Raw genomic sequence first — 22,880 nt, forward strand, 5'->3', positions numbered from 1 at the left:
ACCTTGGATGCTAGGTCTTGTACCCCCAGACCTCCCTTAACAAGCCTGAGCTGGGTCAGGAGCAAGGGAATAGGGAAAAGAGGCTTGGTGATCATTGGGAGACCTGATCAGAAGGAAGAGGCAGGACAGAGACCCAGGCCACAGTTGGAATAACACAAATGTCAGAGCCTGGCTTGACTGGGGCGTCGGACTTGGGGAAAGGGATGGCATCTTTTTCAAACACCTGCTGCGAGCTGGCCACCAGTGGCTCTCAAACATCTGTGCCCACCAGCATCCCCTGGAGGGCTGGCTATTGTACAGATCGCTGGCCTCGCCCCCAGAGTTTCTGATACAGTACGTCTGGGATGATGCCAAGTATTTCCATTTCCAACACATTTATAGCTGCGGCTGCGGCTGCTGTTGGCCCAGGGACCGCACTTTGAGACTCAGGGACATACATTATCACTAATCCTCCTGCGAGCCCTGGGAGGGGTTTGTTTTGTTTTACTGCTGAATAGTCAACGTACACTATTACATTAGTTTCAGGTGCACAACATTGTGATCTGCCAATTACATACATTACAAAACGCTCATCACGATAAGTGTAGTCACCATCTGTCACCATACTATGTCAGTACATATTATGGAAGGTGCCTGTTTTGATCATCCTGTTTTGATCATCCTTGCTCAGGTGAGACCCGCCCAGCCTCTGAGGACAGCCTCCCAGTGGCTCTTGCCCCTCTGTCGGGGGGAATGGAACCCCCTCATGGAAGGTCCCAAAGAAGGGGAGAAGCGGGTTTGCTGGAAGCAGAGGGTGAGGTGGGACTGAGGGGTGGCTTGAGACAAAGGCCACCTGGAACTCAGGAGCCCAGCCTAGAGTAAAGGCCTGTCCTCCGCCCCTCTCTTCTCACCTTTCTCCGTTGTTTACCCTTTTCCCCTCCCCCTCCCCTGCTCCTCCCCCCCCGCCCCCCCCACTCTTTGCAGACTCCGGCTGCAGTTGTTACTCCAACAGGGCCGCGTCTCCAGCCTCCGAGCCACACTGGAGACACGTGCACTGTAGAATACACCTGAGCCCAGTCCTGGCGCCCGCACCCCGTGGGCGCTCCACCTCCCGGATGAGCTCGGTCCCCTCCTGCTGGCCCTTCCCCTTCAGTATGCCCAGCCAGCTCCTTCTAGGCCCCTCACCGTTTCTAAGCCAGTCTCAGCTTCTACTCCAGAGTCTGCCTCCTCCAACACGCCCTCCAATTGTCCCAGGCCCCCCTAGATCCCTCAGGGGCTAGGTTTGAGGATGGATGAAGGACAGGAGGACGGAAGGAGTTGGGGAGAGAAGGTAGGCTTGTGTGAACAATCAGCTCTCTGCAGTCTGACTCCCTGGAACCTCTCAGTCTCTAGCACAGGGTCTGGGGTCAGGGAAGGAGGGTTGAAGGGAATAACCAGAGCAGGCAGAGGGAGGGAGGCAAAGCTGAATGTGTGGCGGGGAAGATGGCCCTGGGAGGCAGACATCAGACCAAGGGGGGCCAGGACAGGCTCCTGAATTCCCTACCTTTAACTGCCTCATCCACATGGCAGGGTCAAGAGTGATCTCAATCTTCGTGGCCCACATTCTCCTTGAGGCCACAGCCTTCCTCCCCAGCATATCACCAGTGTCCCCCTCATCACAGCTGTCCCAGTGATTCTGATTTTTTTTTAATGTTTATTTATTTTGAGAGAGAGAAAAAGCACAAGTGTGTGAGCTGTGTAGGGTCAGAGAGAGAGGGAGAGAGAGAGTCCCAAGGAGGCCCTGTACTATCAGCGGAGAGCTGGTCATGGGGCTCAAATTCGCCAACCGTGAGGTCATGACCTGAGCTGAAATCAAGAGTCAGAGGCCTAACCTACTGAGCCACCTAGGCACCCTTCTGTCTCGGTCATTATGATTACCTGATGCCTCTTCATCCTCCTCCGCTCCTGGCATAGCGAGGTAATCAAAAGGAAGCAGATATAAACTCACTGGGAGTCAGTTATGCCATAAGAGAGAAGCCTGGGAAGGAGGAAGGGGTGAGCTCCCTGTCCCCAAGGATGTACTAACAAGGATGGGGGCCATGGGGAAAGGGCTTGGTGAGCTTGGTCCGTCTCCAGCTCTGGATTCCTTGGCCCTAGATGTCTTCTAACCCTCCTCAGCCTCACCTCTCACAGTCTTCTTGATGAGTTGGGAGCTGGACAAAGAAAATCCAGGAGCCTCTGAAAGGCAGACACAGTGTCTAGAGCAGAAGAGGAGGATGGAGAGGAGTGACCCACTGGGCCAGTGTCAGAGAAGTTTCTGTCTCTGAGGAAATAATGACCAAAGGATCAACTGGGTACATGAATGGATGGACAAATGAATAAATGAACAAATGAATGAATGAGTGACCCACATCCCTACTCTGGGCCTCTGTCCAGGAACTTTTCATTGTTGCTGCCTTTCTCAGGCAAATCTGACCCTCCCACCGGCCCTCGTGCAGTCCTGCACTCTCCCCATCCGGGCATGGCATGTGCTGATGCATTGCCACTATTTCCCATCTGGCTCCCCCAGCAGACCGGGAGCTTTTAGAGGCCAGAGGTTGTGTCCTGTTCCTCCCCAAGTCCCCAGCTTCATCCAGCTCATCACCGGTGTCAGGAGATATTTGCTGAGCTACAAAATGATCAGTTGGACTCCTGAGTGCCCAGACCTGTTGGGCTGTGAGGGGGTACATGCCATCGCTGCGTAGATGGTGGACCCCATGCCCTCTGAAGGCTCCCAGGCCGGGAAGATAGCTGAGAGCTCTCAAAGTTTCCCAAGTCTGGCACGGTAACTGTCTTAGAGAAGGAGCCTGAGGAATGAGAGTACCTTGTGTTGACAGCTTTTAGAAACTTTTCTAAGGCAACTCCATGGACCAGAAGGTCCTCTATGCTTCAGGATCATCTCCCAGTGCAGATGAGGCTGGGGACAGCATGTCAGGATGGAGGAGCTCTTCCCCCCAAAGGAGCACTATCATTGTCCCCTTCTTTCATGACTGAGGTCACTTCCTCCAGGCAGCCTTCCTGGGTGGGTCACTTGTCCTCCTCCCAGGCCTCCTGAGAATTCTTGCAGGACCAGTGCCTAGAGGGCCCTAGGCCTCAAGGAGCCTAATCCCCAGCTTGATGGGGGTAGCCTAGGGCCAGGGGAAGAAAGAAAGCACCTGCCAGGGCCTCACAAGGAGTCAAGAGGTCCATGGCCAAGCTCAGGGCACTTCAAGATACACTAGGCTCCCTCCCTTCTGGCACTGTTTGCCTTTGGGGCCCCTCCAATTCCTGGCTTTGGCCAGGGGATGGGCTGAGCCCCTCTCAGATGTGGGGTGCGGCTGGGTGTCTTTCTCTAGGCCAGAGGCAGGGTTTCTCGTCTCCCCTTCTGTGGCAGACAGAGTGCCCGGAGTGGGAGGTAAATCCCGGGCGGCACTAGCCTGGCATATAGGGTTAGTGTGGGCCTGCAGAGGGCAGGGTGCTGGTGGGAGGTAGAGGGAGGGTGAGCCTGGCAGAGCGTCTCCTCTGGGACAAGTCAGAGAGCAGGACACAGAGCCCCTGCCACCACCATCACCATTGAGGCCTGCCTTGGGGCTTTCCCTGACTGTGTCCAAAGCTCCTTCCCTGCCTCTTGGCCTCCCCAGGCTCTCTGTGTCTGTCCCTCGTACTTTCTGTCTATTCTCTGGTATGTACTTCTCCCACAGCCTCACTGCTGGTCCCATGACTGTATTTGGCTCAATCTTCGGGGCCTGGCCCATCCCAGCTGTTCCCCAGATCCCAAGGGGGTGGGGCGCGGGGGGGGGGGCGTGGTATGAGAAAGACACTGGGACAGAGACAAGTTCAGAGGCAGAGGGACAGACACAAGAGCGAAGAGGGGACCCTGGGGACAGGGCTGGGGAGGCAGGGCTAACAGGGTTATAAAGCCTCCCCAGCCACTGACGGGGAGACCCTGAAGACAAAGTCAGAATTGGAGGGAAGACTGGTGTCAGCCCTTTCCCTCTGCACAGGCTCCTGCCCACCCCCTTCCTTCTGCCCCTGCAGGAATGTGTGAGCACTTTCATTGTTCCTAAAAATAGCTCTTCTTTATTGGGGGTTGGAGTGAGGAATCTTCTGGGCTGGGTTCATCTCAGGCATGCCCCTGCCTCTGGGCTCCCATCTACTGTGTGGGGCCTCTCTGAGTTGCCCTGGCCCTTACCTGTGGTGCTTCATTAAAAGGGAAACCTGACTGTATCCTTCCCTTGCATTAAGACTGCCATGGCTTCTGGGCCCAGGATAGGCTCTGAGCTCCCAGGCCTGTTGGGAGCTATTTGTCGAGTGCTCAGTATCTCATAGTGGGGCCACTGCCTGCTCCTACTGGTTCCCAGGCTCTAACTTCTACCCAACTCTCCAACCTCACTCCCCCCACCCCTAAGTCCCTCCACCTCCAGGCCTCTCTTCCCCCTCCTGTCCTTTGAGGCCTCGCTCAGGTCTGCTGTGCTCACAACTCATCCCCACCACCAACCCTGCCCCCCTCAGCAGCTCAACAAGGGCTGGGCCGCAGGGGCCCCCAGCGGATGCAGGCTCTGAGGTGCAGCCCTTCTCCAGGGAAGGGGAGACTGGTGGGGAGACAGTGCAAGCTCTGACACCCCTGAGCCCTCCCTGAACCCTGGGCCCTACTGGCCCTTCCTTCTCCTGTCCCCGGCTTTAGTTTTCTCTTCTGCACCCTAGGCCTGGAATGTCTCTCAATATCAGTCTCCAAGGGGAAGCCCATCCAGTCTCACCTCCTCCCTGCCTCCATTTCTCAGATGGGGAAATTGTGCCTCCGACAGGGGAGATGATGGGCCTGCAAGCTCATGGAAAGCTGGCCACAGGCCACGGGCCTCAGTCACTCTGCCTCGTCTCGCAAGGCCCCAGTCAGCGGGGCTCTAGAGGCAGAAGCAGGCACTTCACACAACCCACCCACCCCGCCCCCGCCCAGGGAAGGCAGGCAGGCTGTCATCCAAAGCTATTTGCCTTTGGAGGGCCCAGGAAGCTAGAAAACAAACATCCGGAGTCTCTGGAACTTCGACTCTCTCTCCTCACATCCCAAGGATCCGGGAGCCACCAAGAGGGTATGCCAGTATGTGCGCAAACACACGCACGCACACTCACACACAGCCCCGGACTGGGTAAACACGTGAGCCCAGAAGATCTCTTGGGATTGTGTGCTTGTGAGTCTGTGCAGGTCCTTTAGCGACCCAAAACCCTGAAAAGATGATGAGTCCCTACCCCTGACCTTATATTAATTTTATCTTGGGGAAAAAAAGATTAAAATCGCTTTTGTGTGACTTTTCTGATGGTAAATTCTGTATACGCTCATCAAAACTAATCTTTTTTTGTGGTGCCTGGGTGGCTCAGTCAGGTGGCACCTGACTCTTGGTTTCCGCTCAGGTCATGATCTCATGGTTGGGAGTTCGAGCCCCACATTGGGCTCTGCGCTCAGAGCTGAGCCTGCTTGGGATTCTCTCCCTCTCTCTGCCCCTCCCCAACCCCCAAAATAAATAAATAAACTTTAAAAAAAAAAACTATTTTTTTCTTTCACTTTGTGGGCAGTTTCCACTTTGCCGGTGACCTAAGCAGGTGTGTGGCCTGCCTCTTAGTCGTCCGTCACGCACGTCCCTGTGGCCCAGTAGGTGACCACAGCAGACTATGCCCTGTGGGTCACTAGGAGAATGTCTGTGTGAAAGCACATGGATCTGTGATTCTGTGAGGGAGTGTGTGTGAGCATGACCGTGTGGCACCCCTGTGTCCACACCTGTGCCTGAGCCATCTGCGTGCGCAGGTGACCGTCGCGGGCTGTGTCCATGCGTGTGTGATGTGAGCCTGCGTGTGCCCAGGGAGTGTGTGGCTGCTTTTGTCTCTGAATGAGTGTATGACTGAGAGGGTTGGTGGCTGCACAAGTGGGGGCTCTGATTCTCTGCTTCCGTGCACCCCCATCACTGCTTCCACCACTCATGCCAGACCAGGGCTCACATCCCTACCCTGACACATGTCACCTGTGTGGCACTGGACAAGTCTTTTCCCCTTCCTGGGCTCAGTTTCCCCATCTATAGGATGGTACCTTCTCCCAGAGCTGCTGAGAGGACGGAAATGATACCATAAAAGCCTGCCTCTGCTGGCTTCCAGCATAGGCCACTTCTGTGCAAGTCAGACAGGGGTGACCCCAACTCTCTAGGCAATTGCAGCCCTGAGGGGCGTGGAATGGTGGAGGAGGGTGGGCTGGGTTTCAGCATCACCCCACCTCTGTGCAAAGTACAAGGCATGAGGTGAGAGGCAGTGGCCTTGCAGGTGACTGAAAAATAGCAGCTCCCTTTCCTCAGCCCCTGCTCCAGGTGTGCAGCCTGGGACTAAAGGGTCTCCGACTCTGCGTGAGTGGGGTGGCCATGTTCCAGATGAGGCTCTGAGGACACCCACCCCCCCCTTCCCCTGGGGCTCTGTCCCCTTGACCAGCCCTCCAGCTCTGCCTCTCCAAAGCCCCAAAGGGAAGCCATGAGGGGACTGACTGGACCCGACCTGCAGAGACCAGCTAGGCTGGCCGGAGGCTCAGAGACACCCCCACCCTCAGCCCATCTCCCGTTATTGGAGAGGGTGACTGAGACACAGAGACGGTCAGGGACCCTCCCAGGGACACAAGTGAACCCAGTCAGGCCAAGCTCCTGTCTCAAGATCTCTGTAGAACAGACGCAGTTGGGGAGACCCAGCTTTGGACTCTGTTGGCTACTGAATGGGGTCCGAGGGAGCAGGTGGGGTTCCTGAGAGACAGGCACAACTACACCTGGGCCCTTAGCTGCTGGCGTGGACCTCCTGCCCATCCCCACCCGGGTCCAGATCCCCTACTGGTGTGATTAAGCAAATTATAGGGTTTTTTCTTGAGAAAATTGCATCGGCCTAATTGAATGAGGCTGCAGGAGCCTGGGCTGGAGGCTGACAGTGGGTGAGGATGGTGGGGGGCAAGATGCAGGGGCAAGCTGGCAACGTTAAGCAGGGGACAGAAGGAGCAAGGAAGGTGCGGGGGAAGGAGGGCCGTGGGCACAGGAGGACAGGATACCACTCATTCAGCACACCCATTCTGCACACCCGCAAGTGTGGGTGCCTGGGCACAGGACATGAGGAGTGGTGCTCCCCTAGAGACCACCGAGCAACTGCTTAGTGCCAGGTACTACATTCATTTAAAAGTGCTGTTTCAATTTTTTAAATGTTTTTATTTATTTTTGAGACAGAGAGAGACAGAGCATGAGCAGGGGAGGGGTAGAAAGAGAGGGAGACACAGAATCTGAAACAGGCTCCAGGCTCCGAGCTGTCAGCACAGAGCTCCACATGGGGCTCGAACTCACAGACTGTGAGATCATGACCTGAGCTGAAGTCGGACGCTCAACCGACTGAGCCACCCAGGCGCCCCCCCACAGCTGTATTTTATATGTGAGGGGATTGAGGCTCAAGACATAAAATGACTTTTGCTAAAAGTCAGAGCCAGACAGGACTGTCTACACCACAGCCCTTGCTCTTAACTGGTACCTGCTCTTCCTGCTGAACTGCTACCATCCTGCCTCTGGGAAGCCTTCGTAGGGAGTTCAGAGAATGGAGGGGGCCTCATACCAACTCACACTTGGCCCAGACAGCATTTCAGTCCATACAGGGCATTTCTCCTCATCTACACTATGATGTCTGTCCTGTCTCCGATGGTCAGCAGCTGAAGCTGGGCTGATCCCACATGGATTCCACACACCCCCATTGCCCACAGCACACTCATGACCCCTTTCACTCCCATGCAGTGACCTGTTCTGTGTCACACTCATCACCCCAGGATGACACACAGAGACAGGATCACTGTCACTTGCACATGGCGTGTCTCACATACTCAGTGATTCAGTCATCCCATGGTTTCTACATTGTCACACATCACTGAGGGTCACAGGGCCACTCACAGTGAAACTATCACTGTACCCTCACTCAGAGTAGCCCATCCTCAGTGCCAGACACCATGTTCCCAATGCTCCACAGTGTCACCCTCATATAGTGTCAAACACACACTTCCAAGCTGGCTCTACATTGCACTGTCACATTTCAGCATCAACTAGGACCTTCTGACATTAAAAAAAAAATCCACCTTTGGTGAAATGACATCATGTCTGGGATTTGCTTTAAAATACTTCAGCAAAGCAACCTATTGGATGAGAGAAAATATTTGCAAATCGTGTATCTGATTAGGGGGTAATATCCAGAATATATAAAGAAGTCCCACAACTCAACCACAAAATAAACAACCTGATTTAAAAATGGGCAAAGAACTTGAATAGACATTTTCTAAAGAAGACACACAAATGGTGAACAAGCACATGGAAAGATGTTTAACATCACTAATCATCAGAGAAATGCAAATCAAAACCACAGTAAGATACGACCTTTCCCCAGTCTTCCACCTGTTAGGATGGGAAAGAGAAAAGGAAGGGAGGGAGGGAGGGAGGGAGGGAGAGGAGCACCTGGGTGGCTCAGTTGGTTAAGTGTCTGACTCTTGATTGGTTTCAGCTTAGGTCATGATCTTGTGGTTCCTGAGTTTGAGCCCCACACGATGGACTCTGCTCTGCACTGACAGTGCAGAACCTGCTTGGGATTCTCTATCTCCCTTCTCTGCCTCTCCCCACTCACACTCTATCTGTCTCTCAAAATAAATAAACATTTTTTAAAAAAGAAGAAAGAAAGAGGGGAAAGGAAAGGAAAGGAAAGGAAAGGAAAGGAAAGGAAAGGAAAGGAAAGGAAAGGAAAGGAAAGGAAAGAAGTGTTGGGGAGGATGTGGAAAAATTAGAATACTGGTGCACTGTTGGTGGGAACATAAAATGGCATAGCTGTTGTGGAAAACAGTATGGTGGTTCCTCAAAAATTAAAAATAAAGATTACCATATGATCCAACAATTCACTTCTGGGTGTATATCTAAAAGAACTGAAAGCAGGATCTTGAAGAGATACTTGTACGCCCATGCTCACAGCAGCATTATTCACAATAGCCAAAAGTTGGAAGCAACGCAAGTGTCCATCAATAGATGAATGGATAAACAAAATGTGGCATATAAAAACAATAGAATATTATTTAGCCTCAAAAAGGAAGGAAATGTTCATACAGCATGGATGAATCTTGAGGATATTATGTTGAGTGAAATACACCAGCCACAAAAAGATAAACACTGTATGATTCCACATATCGGAGGTACCTAGAGTAGCCAAACTCACAGACAGAAAGCAGAAAGATGGAGTTCAAGAGCTGGGGGGATAGGGAGTTGTTTAAAGGGTAAAGGTTTCAGTTTTTCAAAGTGCAAAAGATCTGGAGAATGGTTGCACATCAACGTGAACATACTTAACACTACTGAAGGATACACTTAAAAATGGTTAAGATGGTAAATTTTATGGGGCTCCTGCATGGCTCAGTTGGTTAAGTGGCCGACTTCGGTTCAGGTCATGATCTCACGGTTCATGAGTTCGAGCTCCGTGCTGGACTCTGTGCTGACCGCTCAGAACCTGGAGCCTGCTTTGGATTCTGTGTTTCCCTCTCTCTCTGCCCCTTCCCTGCTCATGCTGTCTCTCTCTCTCTCTCAAACAAAACAAAACTCCAAAAACTTTATTAAAAATATAGTAAACTTTGTTATGTATATTTCAGAATAATTAAAAGCAAAAAAAATACTTCAGGAAAAAAAAAGAAAAAAGAAAAAAAAAGGGGGGGGTGGGGTGGGGAGGGATAGATGTATTAAATGTGCCCAAATCTTGGTAACTGTTAGATTTGGGTGATGGGTATATGGCAAGTTTATTGTATTATTCTCCCCACTATTGTGTGTATTTCAAATATTCCATAATTTAAAAAGTTTACTTTCCCTTGACCTCACACCTTTTCCAGTGGCCATGCCCCTTCATATTCCTTAGAGCCAAAGGTCTTCAAAGTGTTGACTATGCTCTGTCTTCACCCCAGACTCAGCACCCACCCAGGCCTGCTGGCTTCGGGCCCCACCCGGTCACTGACTTGGTTCCTGTCAGGCTGACTAATGCCTGGACCCAGTCCTGCACTGTCTCCCCTGGCTACCTCAGTCCACACTCTCAGTATCCTCCACCTCCCTGGCCACTCCTCCTCTGTCTCCTTGGTGCTCCTCCTCACCTCCCAGGCCTCTAGCTGATGGAGTCTGCAGGTCTGGGGCCAGGGCTCAGTCCTCACCTCACTCTCCTTGAGCTCTCTCCCTAGGTCATCCTAGCCACACCTACTGCCCCCCAAATATATATCCCCAGCCTGGCCTCTGCTGCCCACTGGACACATTCATCTGGATGTTTGACTTCCGTCCAAAACAGATCTCTTAATTTCTTCCTCCTTGTCCTCTCTCATGCCCCTAACCTTGACCTCCCACTATTCTTCACTCATCTCAGTAGCGACTCTACTATCTATTACTTGGTTCCTCAAACCAGAAACCGGAAGCCACCGTCCACTTCTCCCTCCAGCTCATCCTCTTATTCATCAGAAAGTTCTGTCATCGCAACCTCCCATCTATCTCCAAAGTTCATCCGTTTTTCTGCGATTCATCCGCATCCCCATAGCCCGGGCACCACTATCTCCTGCCTGGGTGGCTGCTGCGGCCTCCACTTTGTCTGCTCACCTCCTCTCTGCCCCTCCAACTCACATTCCAACTGCCCGCCCCCCCCCCCGCCCCCGCCAAACACTACAGCTAGAGCAATCTCAAAATCATGCGTTAGACTGTGTCACTTCCCTGTCTGAACCCACTGGAGTCTTCCTGGGACTGTGTCATACACAGTGTCGTGTGGTCACGTTTCACATTATCACACATTCAGCCAACAGTGGACTTAGAGTCGCTTAGTGACACTTGATGTCACTCCATGTCACACCCTTGGTTACACACTCAGCCTCACTATAGCATACGCTTGGGGGACACACTTGGTTTCACAATTCAGTGTCAGACACTTGAGCCACAAGGACCACACCTGTTATTGCACAATGTCATTCATCTGTGTTTACATATTTGACCCTTATGGTGTCAGAGCCTCAGCGTCACAGACCTAGTATCACTTAGCGTCATACAATCAATAGTACACAGTATCACAGCGTGGTCGGTGCCACATCCATGGTCTCACAGTCTTTGATCAGTGGTATCACACATTTGGTATCCTTTGGTGTCACACACTCAGTGTCACACTCAGTGTCACACTCAGTGACTCACTCACTGTCCATACTGTATCCCAAGATTCAGGTCACATGCTCGATAACACATAACGTCACAAGATCAGTGTCACATATTCAGTAGAATACCCACTGCCCCACGATCAGCATCTCAGTGTCACCCTGGGTCCCATAAGCTTCCGCCCACCCCACCCCACTGGGCACAGTTGCCTGAGCTGCTGCCCCATGTCAAGGCTGTTTCCTGTTGTTGTGTTCAGAGTCCTTAGCCACTGCTTGTTCCTTCAAGGATTTCCTGTTGTCAGGGCCCCAGTCAGGCCTGGCCCAGCCTGGGACACACAGCCCAAAGCCCAAGGGCCACCCAGTGGGAACCCTGCACCTCCTGCCCCCCATCATTCTGGTAGGGCCCCGTGGGATATTCCCCCCATTCAATCAACCTGGATTCCCCAAGTGCCTGGGCTCATGCCCTGTCCACTGAAAGGAGGCGGCCTCTGGGCCCTGCCCCACTCACTCCCAGGATGACCAGGAAGGGGACTCGAGGGCTGTCTGGAAGAGGCTGTCTACACTGGTCTATGAGGCTCAGTCTGAAGCTGCTGGGAGCCGGAAGAGAAGGACAGAAGGTGGAAGAGGAGGACAAAAGCTTAGGAGGTTAGCGAATCAGGGAAGCCTTCCCAGAGGAAGCCAGCTGAGAGCTGGCAAATATGAAGACAAGGAAGAAAATGCATCTGAGGTGGGGGCACCAGACAGGAGCAAACGCTTGGAGGTAGGAACCAGGAAGAGACAGGGCTGCCAGAGATGAAGACAAGAACATGGGAGACAGGCAAATTATGCTGTGGGATTTGGAGAGAAACAGACTTCTCTGCTATCCTTCCCCCCCTCCCCCATTCCAGCATTTAGATTCTGGCTCCAAGAGGAGCCTCCGGGCACTCCCTTCCTGGCCCTGCCTTCGGGCCCGGCCCGCACACTGCCCCCCATGGCTGCCAGGCCCCCTCACCTCCCTCCCGCCCCAGGCCAGCCTGCAGGAAGGACACAGGGAGGCCAGCACACGCTCCCCACACGGCCTGAGATAAATATTTCCCAGGAAACGGAACTTGTTCTCTCAGTGTTTACAGCCAAGGACCAGGCAGGGTGGTGGGGGAGGGGCCCGCCTGAGGAACCTTGTTCTGGGGCTCACAGCATCTACCCCCAACACCACCTCAGACCTGCTGCGTGCCTCTGAGCCAGTCTCTGCCTCTCTCTGAGCCTCCATTCCAAGCCCTCGAGGGGGCTGACCTCCCTGGGCCTTGGCCTGCCTAATGCCCAGCACAGTCTGAGCTTATGTCTTTTCTGGGTGTAATATCCCTGGTACTTGATGCCTCCTCCTTCAGACTAGGCTTCTCGGATTGCAGGACCCATGCCTGCCCATCTCCACCTGGTCCTTGTTTGGGCGGGGGTGTGGACAAATGGATGGACAGACAGACAGACGGACTGGGTGGCAGCTGAGACCACCTCCCTGGCCCCAAGTCCCTACACAGCCCAAGCCTGTGCGGTCCAACAGGTGGGCACAGGCAGATGGCAGGGCCTCAGGGCCCCTATAGAGGCCAGATGCTATGGCCAACTAGCTGCAGGCAGCTCCCTTGGGGCCATGGGGCATCACTGAGGCCACTTAATCCTGACGTGGAGAACCCAAGAGGAGGCTGGCACACCTGCCAGTTAGGAGCACTCACTCAAGAATTTTAAACAGGCCAGAAAGTGTTGCCTCCTGGAAAGCAGCCCTTCCAGCCGCATCCAGGTGCTCGCTGCCCATTGCCTGGGCTCCACTGACGTGCTGGGCCTTCTCTCACGGAGACCCAGGGCATCCTGCCCACACGGCCTGGCCCCAGCGGCTCCTTCCATGTGTGAAGACTTTCTCAGCCCCCACAGCAATCTTACCTTACAGGATCACCCCAGCTCCTGCCTAGCCCTATGCCTAGTCCTGCCTATCACGAGCCTGCCACACTGGGCCCATTTACTCACCATTGGTGGCCTCAGCCTCACCCCAGACTCTGGGACCAAGCATTCCTCAGTCCAGGACCCAGGGGCAGAGGGGTTTTTGGATCTGGCTTCTCAGCACCAAGCCAGCCTCCCACAGTCCCCTCTGGGGCTGAGTCTTTGTTTCAGGCTCTCTATCTGCTTGTTCCCAGTCCTGGGCTGGACCTTGTTGTCCTCATGTAGTTTTCTCAAAAGCTGGCCACATGGACCTCTCTGACTATCTAGCTGATCTTTGGCTTCATCAGTCCACAGCCTTGACCCGCCCCATCCTTCAAAGTTCCAAGGCCACCTCCTCCAGAAAGTCTCCAAGACTCTCCCCAATCCAGCAATTGCCCTTTCTTGGAACTTCTCCAACACTTCACACAGCCATTCTCCTTTAATCAAGAAACATTAATTGAGCACCTACGATGTACGAGGCCTTGCCAGGTCCCATGCAGGCTCAGGAGAGACAAAGGAGACTCAGCCTTGGTTCCTATCCCCCATGTGTTTACAACTATGTGGGAAAGGATATGCAACCACATGGGCTAACAAGTTACCCAACTAGAGCTCAGGGAAGCTTGGGAGCTGTGAGTGCCCAGGAAAGAGGGGAGACTGACTTGACCTGAGTGGAGGGAGCAATCTGGGAGGACTATACAGAAGAGGTGACCTCTAACCTGAGGCTTAAAAAGGGAGTAGGCAGAGAAAAAAGGGAAAAGCATTCCAGAGAAAGGGGTCGGTGCAAACAAAGGCAGGGAGGCCAGGAAGAGCTGGTGTCCTGGGGAGTAACAAGGACTGCCAAGTCCGGGAGCAAGGGGTAGCCCTGAGGGGGCCCAGCAGGCAGGACCGACAATGCCAAGGGGTGTGGCCTCTATTTATCCCATGAGCAGCGACAGAGGAGCCAGTGCTGGGCAGAGCATTAGCGTGCTTAGTGGGGATACTTGTGCCATTGTCTACGTCTGTCTCTCCCCCAGCCTCTGCCCTAGCTACTGCTCCCAAGATCCTTCTGGGCCCCGAGAACCAGCACAGAGAAGGCATGGAACCAACGTGCTCAGTTCACTACTTGAACTGCCTCCACCCCAACATCCAGAGAGCAATGGCCCTGGCCCTGAAGGAGGATTCCAGGCTGAGCGTGAAGAGCCCTCCCCCAAGCTGGCGGGTTGGCACAGGAGCCAGAGCGCCATCCCAAGAGGGTGTGCTGAACAGATGCCCGCCATAGGGATGGGTGCTGGCAGCCCTGCTCCCCTGGCTGTCAAGCTGCCAGTGCCAGGAGAACGTGCCGTGCCCACAGAACCTCCATTAACCCTGGCCCAGCCCCAAGGTGCACCCTGTCAGCCTAGGCCTGGCTCCAAGGATCTCACCCTTGTGGGAAGCAGGGAGGGAGCCAGCTCCCTCTAAGGACCTGCTGTGGGCCAGGCCCAGGCCAGGCAGCTCACACATACTTTGTAACATGCCCCAGCAGCTCTGCTGTGATTACGTCCAATAATGATGGATCTTCTTATCCCCTTTGACAGGTGAAGAAACTGATGCTCAGGCTGGTTAAGGGACTGGCCCAAGCTCACACTCTTAGAAAGCAGTGAAACTGGGACTTGGACACATGCCCATCTGACCCACAGTCAGTCTGCTAGATGAGGCCTTGTCTCTAGCAACCACCCTGGCAGGGGGAGGGGGGGGTCCTTCTCAGTCACCCCATCCCTCTTCCCTCTTTCCGCCCCGCTGTCCCTGTAGTATGACCATATCCTAGGGTCCCTCCTCTCTCAGGTCCTGTCCTTTTTATGTTGGGGAGTGCCTGGCACTCTCTCCCAGCAGAGCTGAGCATGGGCCTAGGCACTTGGGATGGGGTGCTAACTGAGCCCAGAGATAGAGTAGGCTCTGCCCAGAGGCCAGGCAGACAGCTGCCATCTTCAGGGTGGATGTGAGCCTGGGGGACAGGCCAGAGCTGAGAGCTGAGGGGCTCACAGCCTAAGACCCTCCCTCTGAGGGAGGAGGCAGCAGGACCCAGACAAGGGAAACGGGGAGACAGAACAGAAGCAAAGGGATCCAATGGGTATGAACAAGAGAGGCCTCCTGCTGGGGCTAGGTGGAGCTAGACAGGAGGGGCAGGACTTGCACTTGTAGGGAACTGGGCCCAGGCCTAGGCAAAGAGGGTGGTACACAGAGGTATAAATGAGGAGCCTGGGACTGGCTCCTTCCCCTGGGGCCTAGCTCCAGCACCAAGTCGGGTCTCAGCTTCTCCAAAGCCGTGTCCCCCCATGGCTTCCTGGGAGGATGACAAATCCAGGCTTTCCTGGCAGGTGGCGGTGGCTGCCGAGACACTGCTGGCTCCCAGGAACACCATCTGTCCCAGCTCTGGGTGGGGGGAGCCCCTGCCCCATGGGGAATGCCATGATCATAAATAAATTAATAATGACTTTCTGGGTGCCCCCTCCTCTCTCCCTTTCCCAACTCCCGGCTGTAGGGACATTCTCAGGGCTTGGCCCCCACGTCCCGGCAGTGAGTCCATGCTGAGCCCTGCTGTGTGCCAGGCCATGTGTGGGCGTCTTCTTTCCCATGTTACCGGAGGGCAGGGAGAGAGCAAGTGGCGGGCATGAGACGCATCTGGGATCCACACTCAGATTTGCCCCATTTGCTCACTGTGTGACCTCACTGGGCCTCAGCTTCCTCAAAGGAGAATAATAACAGCTGCTGTTTCACTGGGGGGTCATGAGGATTGAACAAGGAAGTGTGTCTAATGCTTCTGACACAGAGGAGGCTCCCCTTTCTCTTGGCCGGGCCTGGGTACAAGAGAAGGTTCATGCTGGTCTTGCTGCTCCGTCTGACGTTACACACAACCTTCCTCTGTGCCACTCCACCCAGTCTGCAGCCCACCCCATTTCTGCTGCTCAAGGCCCCTCCGAGCGCTGAATACTGCGAGGCACCCCAAAGGCATGGCCGGGGTGTGGATGGCATCCCTCACATCAAAGGAAATGCACCTTCCTTTGGAAGGAGGTGGGAGACTCAGGAATGAAAAAGGCACAGTCCCCAGGCTAAGGAGCTCACAGTTCAAGGGGGGAAGACCTACAGAGTCACATAATGGAGAAAATAGAGTGCTAATGGCACAGACACCAGAACGCCCCAGTCTGACTAGGCAGGAGAGCTCAGAGGAGGGAGCATGAGGGGCAGGGAGGGCTTCCTGGAGGAGGGGAGGCTAGAGCTGAGCCCAGAAAGATTTGGGAAGCTGAGGGAGAAGAGAGTGGCAGGAGTGGTTCTGGGGAGGCCGGACGGATAAACAGGAGACTGTAGCCTGGTGGGGACTGCAGAGGGAGCAGGAGGATGGGAAGCATCGATTTTTGAGCAGAAAAGTGACACATTCAGGTATGCGTGTTAGAAAGAGCCTCCTGGCAGCCACATGGAGAGTGGGGCAACTGAAAGCAGTGAGCCAGTGAGCCGTGCAGGGGAAAGATGACCAGTGCCGGACTGGGGCAGGCAGCAGGAGTGGAGAGGACGAGGGGAATTCAGAAAACACTTAGGGCAGAAAATCAACAGGGAATCATTGGGTGAGGGTGGGGAGGCCTAGGGAGGAGTCTGAAATGATTCCCCGGTGACTTGGGAGGAGGATGAATCCTCAATGGGAGAGGACCCCAGGCAGGAATAGGGCAAGGAAGGTGATCTTGGTGTGGGGTGACCCTAGGCTGGTGGGGGCAGGGGTGGGATTCGGCTCCAGCCTCCCAGTCCTCCCAGGGGTGGGGACAATGCTCAGACTGACCCCCAGTCTGTGCCCCCACCCCTCCAAGCTCACCCACGCCTCCCTCCACTGAGCTCTCACCTCCAGTCCGGCATCTCTACTCTCTGGGGGGACTGGCTTCTGTGCAAGTAGGTCCCAGTCAGCTGCAGAGACAAGAAGGCCAGGGGCTGAGGCTTGCCAGGCCTTCTCCCCTTCTTCCCAGCCTACCCCTGCCCACCCAGTCCCCAGCAGGCCCAGGGCTTCCTCTTCCCCACAAGTGGCCTCCTCCAGGAAGCCTCGCCTGATTTCACCCTGCTCTCCCCTCACCCTCCCTTCTTACTCCCTACTTCAGGAGGACACCTCTTCTCTGGGAACAGAGTTGAGCTCTTTCGTTCAACCAGGACCTCCTCAGGAGGGGAACAACCACATTTTCACCCTTTCTGATGCCTTCTCCACTTCCGCTTCTCTCCAGGAAACTTCACTACCCTTCTCTAATCCTCAGTTTCCCCATCTGCAAAATGGGGTTTGTCCTATCTAGCTCACACAGCCCCGGGGTCGGGCTCCCAGCTGGTGCCCCAACCCTGGCCTGGTGCTCAGTCATCTGAGCTCTAGTCGGACCCCACAGCGCCTCATAATGCTGGCAGACACCAGGGAGTTGCTCAGCTCACTCATTCTCCAGGAGCCTACCACCCAGGTGGCCTCCAGAAACCCCAGCCTCTCGAAGGCACTGCCCAGGGGCTGGCTGCCCCTCCCCACCCCCACCCGACAAGCACACCCAAGCATTGGACAGGCACAGGCGGCGGGATATTCTGAGCCTGGCTTCCTTCCAGTCAGCTGCTGGCCGCCATGCCAGCCTGGCGCGGGCGCAGGGGCTGATTTGATTTGGCAGCTTTGGAAGCGTGTGGTGGGGACGGGAGGGGGAGAGGGATGAGACACCCATCTCTGCTAGGAAATAAACAGCCTTGGGCGCTCAGCGAGCTGAGGGGAGGGCACAGTCTGGCATTGGTGGGGGGGTTCTGCATCTCCTGCCTGGTGGTCCCCTCTTCTCATCCAGGTTCTGGATGCCTGCCCATGACTGTTGGAATTTATGGCTTTCCCTGGGTCACCATAGGGGTGACAGGAGCTGCACCTGGTATGTGGATACTTGTGGTGTGGCTGTGGCAGGGCGTCTGTTTGTCCCACATGTCCCCGTGTCCTATGGGATCTCCCGACTCAGCCATGCTGACAGCCATGCCTGAGTGTCGCCTAGGAAGACTGGGTCTGCGTGTGGAGCGGTGGTCTAGATGTGGCCATCTCCACGGGTGACTGCGGTCCGCACGGACTGACTGCAGCCCAGGGTGTGACGAGGTCACCCATGTGTGCGAGTCTACTGTAGGGCATTGGTCCCGGCCTGTTCCTTCCCTCTGTGCGATGACCCTGCTAACCCGGCCATGTCCGGCAGAGGAAATGACAAGGGCTGAGCTAAATACCTAACCCCAAGCCCATCCCTTTTGTCCAAAGGCCTCAGCCTTCTCTTCCACCCAGGCCTCCGATGGTCCACCCACTGTATTACCCTGGGCCAACTCTCTCTCCGTCCCGTGACAGGAGGCAGTGCTAGTTATGATTCTCCAAATACTCTCCCGCCTCTCTACCCCTCCCTGGAGAGGCCCCTGCTCTCTGGCTCCCCAGCACCAGCTGCCAGCATGGGGAAGGTAGCCTGGAAAAGGGGAGTCTCAGCAAGGCATTCACAGCTCCTCCATAATCCCACCCAGCCTCAGTGTTTACCACACCCCTGCCTACTCCCCGGTCAGGGAGGTCCAGCTCACCCCTCCTGGGAGTCTGCAGCACCCATTATTATGCTGCTGACACCCTGGGGACCTGGGCTTCACAACCTCCAGTTAGACAACTGCTGAGTGGGATCGTGGTTATGATTCTCTGACCTCTACGCTGACAGGTCAAGGCTGTGGGGTCAGACGAGGACCCTAGTCCTAAGAGTTGTGCCCCAGACACCAGCCAGGAGGTTAGGGTAGGGTGGAGCCTGCTTTGGGGAAGACACAATGTCTCATCTGTCACGGCCTCCTCATTGTCCCACTGTCCTCTGGGGACCACAAGGCTCTCCCCACCCAGCCACAGGAAGCTGAGCCCCTCTTGGAGACAGAAGGAAGGGACACTGAAGGAGGGGCTTTAGGACTAGGAGGAGACTCACCCATGACCTTGGGATCACAGTGGAGGAACCTAGGATCGTAGAACCCAGCTGTCATAAAGAGGCTAGTGAGATGGAGACAATATGCAGAGAGGTCCTGGAGGGCTTCCTAGAGGAGGTGTGTGGTGCCTCACAAGAAGAGAACACCAGGTTCCAGAACAGCCTCCTAACTATGAGATATAGGTTTTCACCTGGGACTTATATGTTCTCATGTATGCACTTGCACGTGTCTGTGTGTCCGTGTGGGCATGGGTGTCATCCCAGTCACGGAGTCCTGAGCTCCAGTCTATGTCCCGAGGGCAGGTTCTGCCCAAGGTAGGGGTCAGCTAGGCGGCAGGCACAGGGGCAGACAAGACAGTAGTCTGAGTAAAGAAGAGGGATGACAACTCAGGGCTGAAAGAGAAGCCCGTTGTGGGTCATGACCTCAGTTCACACCCTAGCCGCCTGACACCGAGGGCAGTGTGCTTCTGTGACGCGGGCCCAGCATAGGACCTTCCCTCTCTGAGCTACTTTCCTCTTCTGAAGAATAAAAGCATGGGACTCGATCTCCTAGGGCCCGTCCAAGTCTAACGATCTTTGGAGGGAGGCTGACACACACACGCAGCCAGCCAGAGATGGAGACTTGCAGGGTGGGGAGAGAGCCCGAGTGAAGGGGCAGGAGCACCCAGGAGGCTCACTGTGGGTCGGGTGGCTGGGGACCCTATCCTCAGGGCCAAGACAGGATGCGGTAGACAATGGAACCTTGGGGATGACAGGGAGCAGCTGCAGCCACCCTACCTGCCTTCTGGCCTGTGGGAGGAGAAAGATGGAGGAGTGATCGACAAGGGCTCTGCCCCCTAACAGGAGTCCTGCCTCAGCTCTTGTTCCCCAGGAGTTACAGGGGAAAGGGGGAAGCTGCAGACAATGGGGAGCACCCAGGACTGGGAGTCAGGAAGCTGGGTTTCAGGTCCTGCTCTGCTGTGCGACCTGGGCCAGCTCCTGGTCTCCCTCACCTGATCTTTGAGCCCACCATGCTGGGACTCCTGCAGCGGCACCAGGCTTCTGAGGAACCCAGTCGGAGCGAGCTCTCTAGAGGCCAAAGATACTTCTCTCCTGCCTAGGGGATCCCCCCCCCCCCACCCAACTCTGGCACAGGTGCTGAGACAAGTGCAGAAGCCAAGAGGCAGCAAGCCGCCCGGCCTGTGCCACAAGGGAGCACCCACTGGTCATCCATCTCCAGGCGACTTGGCCTGGGACCTCCCTTCCTTAAGCTCTTCTCACAGCCACCTCCAGGGCACAAGCAGGGTCCTCCCTCCTTGGCCTGTGCTCAAGAGGTGCTGATGGGTCACCAGCCAATGCCCACACTGCTCCTCTGGCTGCCCTGGCCTCTGCCCCAGTCGGAGGCCCTTTGTACTTGGGGCCCTCACAAGCAAGTGTTCGTGCATTTCCACGTCCGTGTCCAGGAAGTGTTCATGTCCTGTTTTCCCCCTCAGGCCAGGGTTGGTGGGGAAGGGGGGTAGGTGGTAAGCAGGCCTCTCTTTCCTCCTCTGTCTGTTGACATTTCTGCCCAGAGACTTTAGTGCTGGGAGGAAAGGGCACTCCTCTCTCTGCTATAATCCGAAATAGTTGAAGGATGGAGGCAGGGGGATGAAGGAAATGACCCCTTATCCTGCAAGCTTAGGGAGTGGCAGATCTCACACGTGCACAGACATCACTTCTGTTGGGGCAGGAGAATCTGCCCATGTGACCCAGGTGGAGAGGGGTCTGGGTCCCCCAACACCGGCTCAACCCTCCTCCCCTCTCACTGGGGGTGGGGCCACCCTCCATCCTGAGCTGTCTCCGTTGCTTCTCCTTATGTTTTTAATAACCTAACATCGACATTAACAAGGAAGGTGGTTGCAGCTCTTCCCAGCAGCCCCATTTAGAATCATTGAATCATCAAGTCATCAAATCCTAGAATCCTGGATTCACAGAATGCCCGCCTATTTGGCTCCTGGAGTCTCAGCAACTTCAAGTTGCAGAATGTCGGAATCGCACAACCCAGCTTGCACACAGCTCTGTCTGGAAGCTAAGAGTCATGGAAGGCTAGAAGCCCACAAACTGACACTGCCGGATTCTTAGAGTCACGCATCCCTAGAGCTGGTGCTCATACACTCCTTGGAGATACTACCCCTACTTCCTTCTTCCCGCTCCCCGCCCCCACCCACCGTGAGAAAACGCAGCCCAGAAAATGGCCTCGTGCAAGATGACCGGAGAGTGCAAGCCAAGCAATGCCCACTCCTGAGATGGCAAAACGGGACCACAACATTCGGGTGTTCCAGAAATGGTGTCACTTTTACATTAGGAAATAGCTGTGTTTATGCTGGAGTGGGGCCGCTCTGTGAGTTTTGCTCACTTCCCCTCATGCCCCCTCCTGGCCTTCCCCCAGTCCTCCTGTGTCCCCACACCACCCTCACTGAGCACTGTAGCTGAGTATCTCTCAGCCCCCTCACCCTCCTCCAATCTGGGTGCAACTCTCTCGCCCATCCCTCCTCTAGGTCTACACCTGGGCCCCCTAAATAAAGACAACCACAGATGGGGCCAACTCCCTCAGGGTGGAGGACAGGAAAAGCAAAAGGCCTGCCACCTGAAGCTAACAGCCAGAGGGCGGGCTCCCTAGAGGAGGTGCCTAGAACTCAAGACTGGGAGCCTGGGGGGAGGGGGGGAGGGAAGGGGGGGCTGTTGGCCACCCGTGAGGCAGCAGCAGCTTCAGGGGAGTCTGATCTGAAGTGGAGGGAAGCAAATGAGACCTACATTTGATATTAGAACCATCAAGTATGTTTAGCATTTTCATAAATTTACATTTTAACTCATTTTGGAATGTGCTCATACAGTTTTGGATTTGAATTTTATTAAATATTACGTTTCACAGATTGTTTTAATTTTTGAATTCTGAACACTCTTTGCCCAGGGCAGTTCCCGAGTCCCCACACTCCTGGAGAGGATGCTGCAGCTCTGAGTGGGGGCCAGGTCTCCTGGTCTCTGCTTAGCCTCCAAGCTCCTGACCTGGGAGACCTTCCTGAGACCTTTCAGTCCTTAGAGGACCCTGACACAGGCCCAGGCATCTGCCCTCACGCCCAGTCTTCCCTCGGGAGCCCAACCAGACATGCAGGGAGGTGCTCCCTCTCTTTCTACCTCCATAGCTGAGCGGCTCCCTCTTCACCCCTCGAAGGTCTGTCTCCTCCATCCTGGCCATCTTCCTGCCCATGCCTCCTCGCCCTTCTCTGGACCACACTGCACCAGCCTCCAGCAAGGCCAGCCCAGCCTTCTGCCGCACCCCTTCCGTGTGCTCTCCAGCCATGGCCCAGGTTTCCTAATAAGCAGGTCTGAGCAGTCCCTGCCCTGCTTTCAACTCCCCACCTAGTGCCCAGTTCCTTCTGGAAAAAGTCCATAAATCCCTTCACTTGGGAGTCCTGCACAATTTGGCCCCTGCAGACATCACCAGCCTTGTCACCAGCTTCACACACACACACACACACACACACCAGATCCCACCCTAGGACTCGGCCACCCTGGCAGTCCAGGATCCAGCTACACAGAACTACAGAACCACACTTCCTTCCCTCTGTCTGTCACCAGCAAGGCTTCACGTGTGCCATTCACTCCTCTCTGTCCAGAACTTTCTCCTAGTTCATCCCTTAACTCTCAGATTAGATATGTTTCCTCCTGGAAGCTCCCCAACTTGCCCCTCCCTCCTACTCTGGGCTGAATCAGGGGTTGCTGCTCTGTCCCACCATGGCCTCCTACTTTCTCTCCAGCACTGCCCTCACCACACCACCTACCAGCATCAGTCTTTGTGCCTCCTCCCCGACCCCATCACCTGGCTGCCATCAGCC

General features: G+C 55.1%; 1 protein-coding gene across 5 annotated transcripts in view; it reads right to left on the minus strand.

The window, feature by feature from the left end:
• PDE2A (phosphodiesterase 2A) overlaps nucleotides 1–22,880 on the minus strand; it is a 95,241-nt gene that overhangs the window by 38,422 nt on the left and 33,939 nt on the right. For 2 of the 5 annotated variants that reach the window (XM_027039751.2, XM_053203644.1), the window contains exon 3: nucleotides 16,947–17,008. The exons of the other annotated variants lie outside the window; for them this stretch is intronic. In XM_027039751.2, the coding sequence (XP_026895552.1) occupies nucleotides 16,947–17,008 (62 nt within the window). The remainder of the gene's footprint in view (nucleotides 1–16,946; nucleotides 17,009–22,880) is intronic. 5 annotated transcript variants of the gene reach the window in all.

The sequence above is a fragment of the Acinonyx jubatus genome, chromosome D1 (assembly GCF_027475565.1).
Source record: "Acinonyx jubatus isolate Ajub_Pintada_27869175 chromosome D1, VMU_Ajub_asm_v1.0, whole genome shotgun sequence".
Taxonomy (NCBI): Eukaryota; Metazoa; Chordata; class Mammalia; order Carnivora; family Felidae; genus Acinonyx; species Acinonyx jubatus.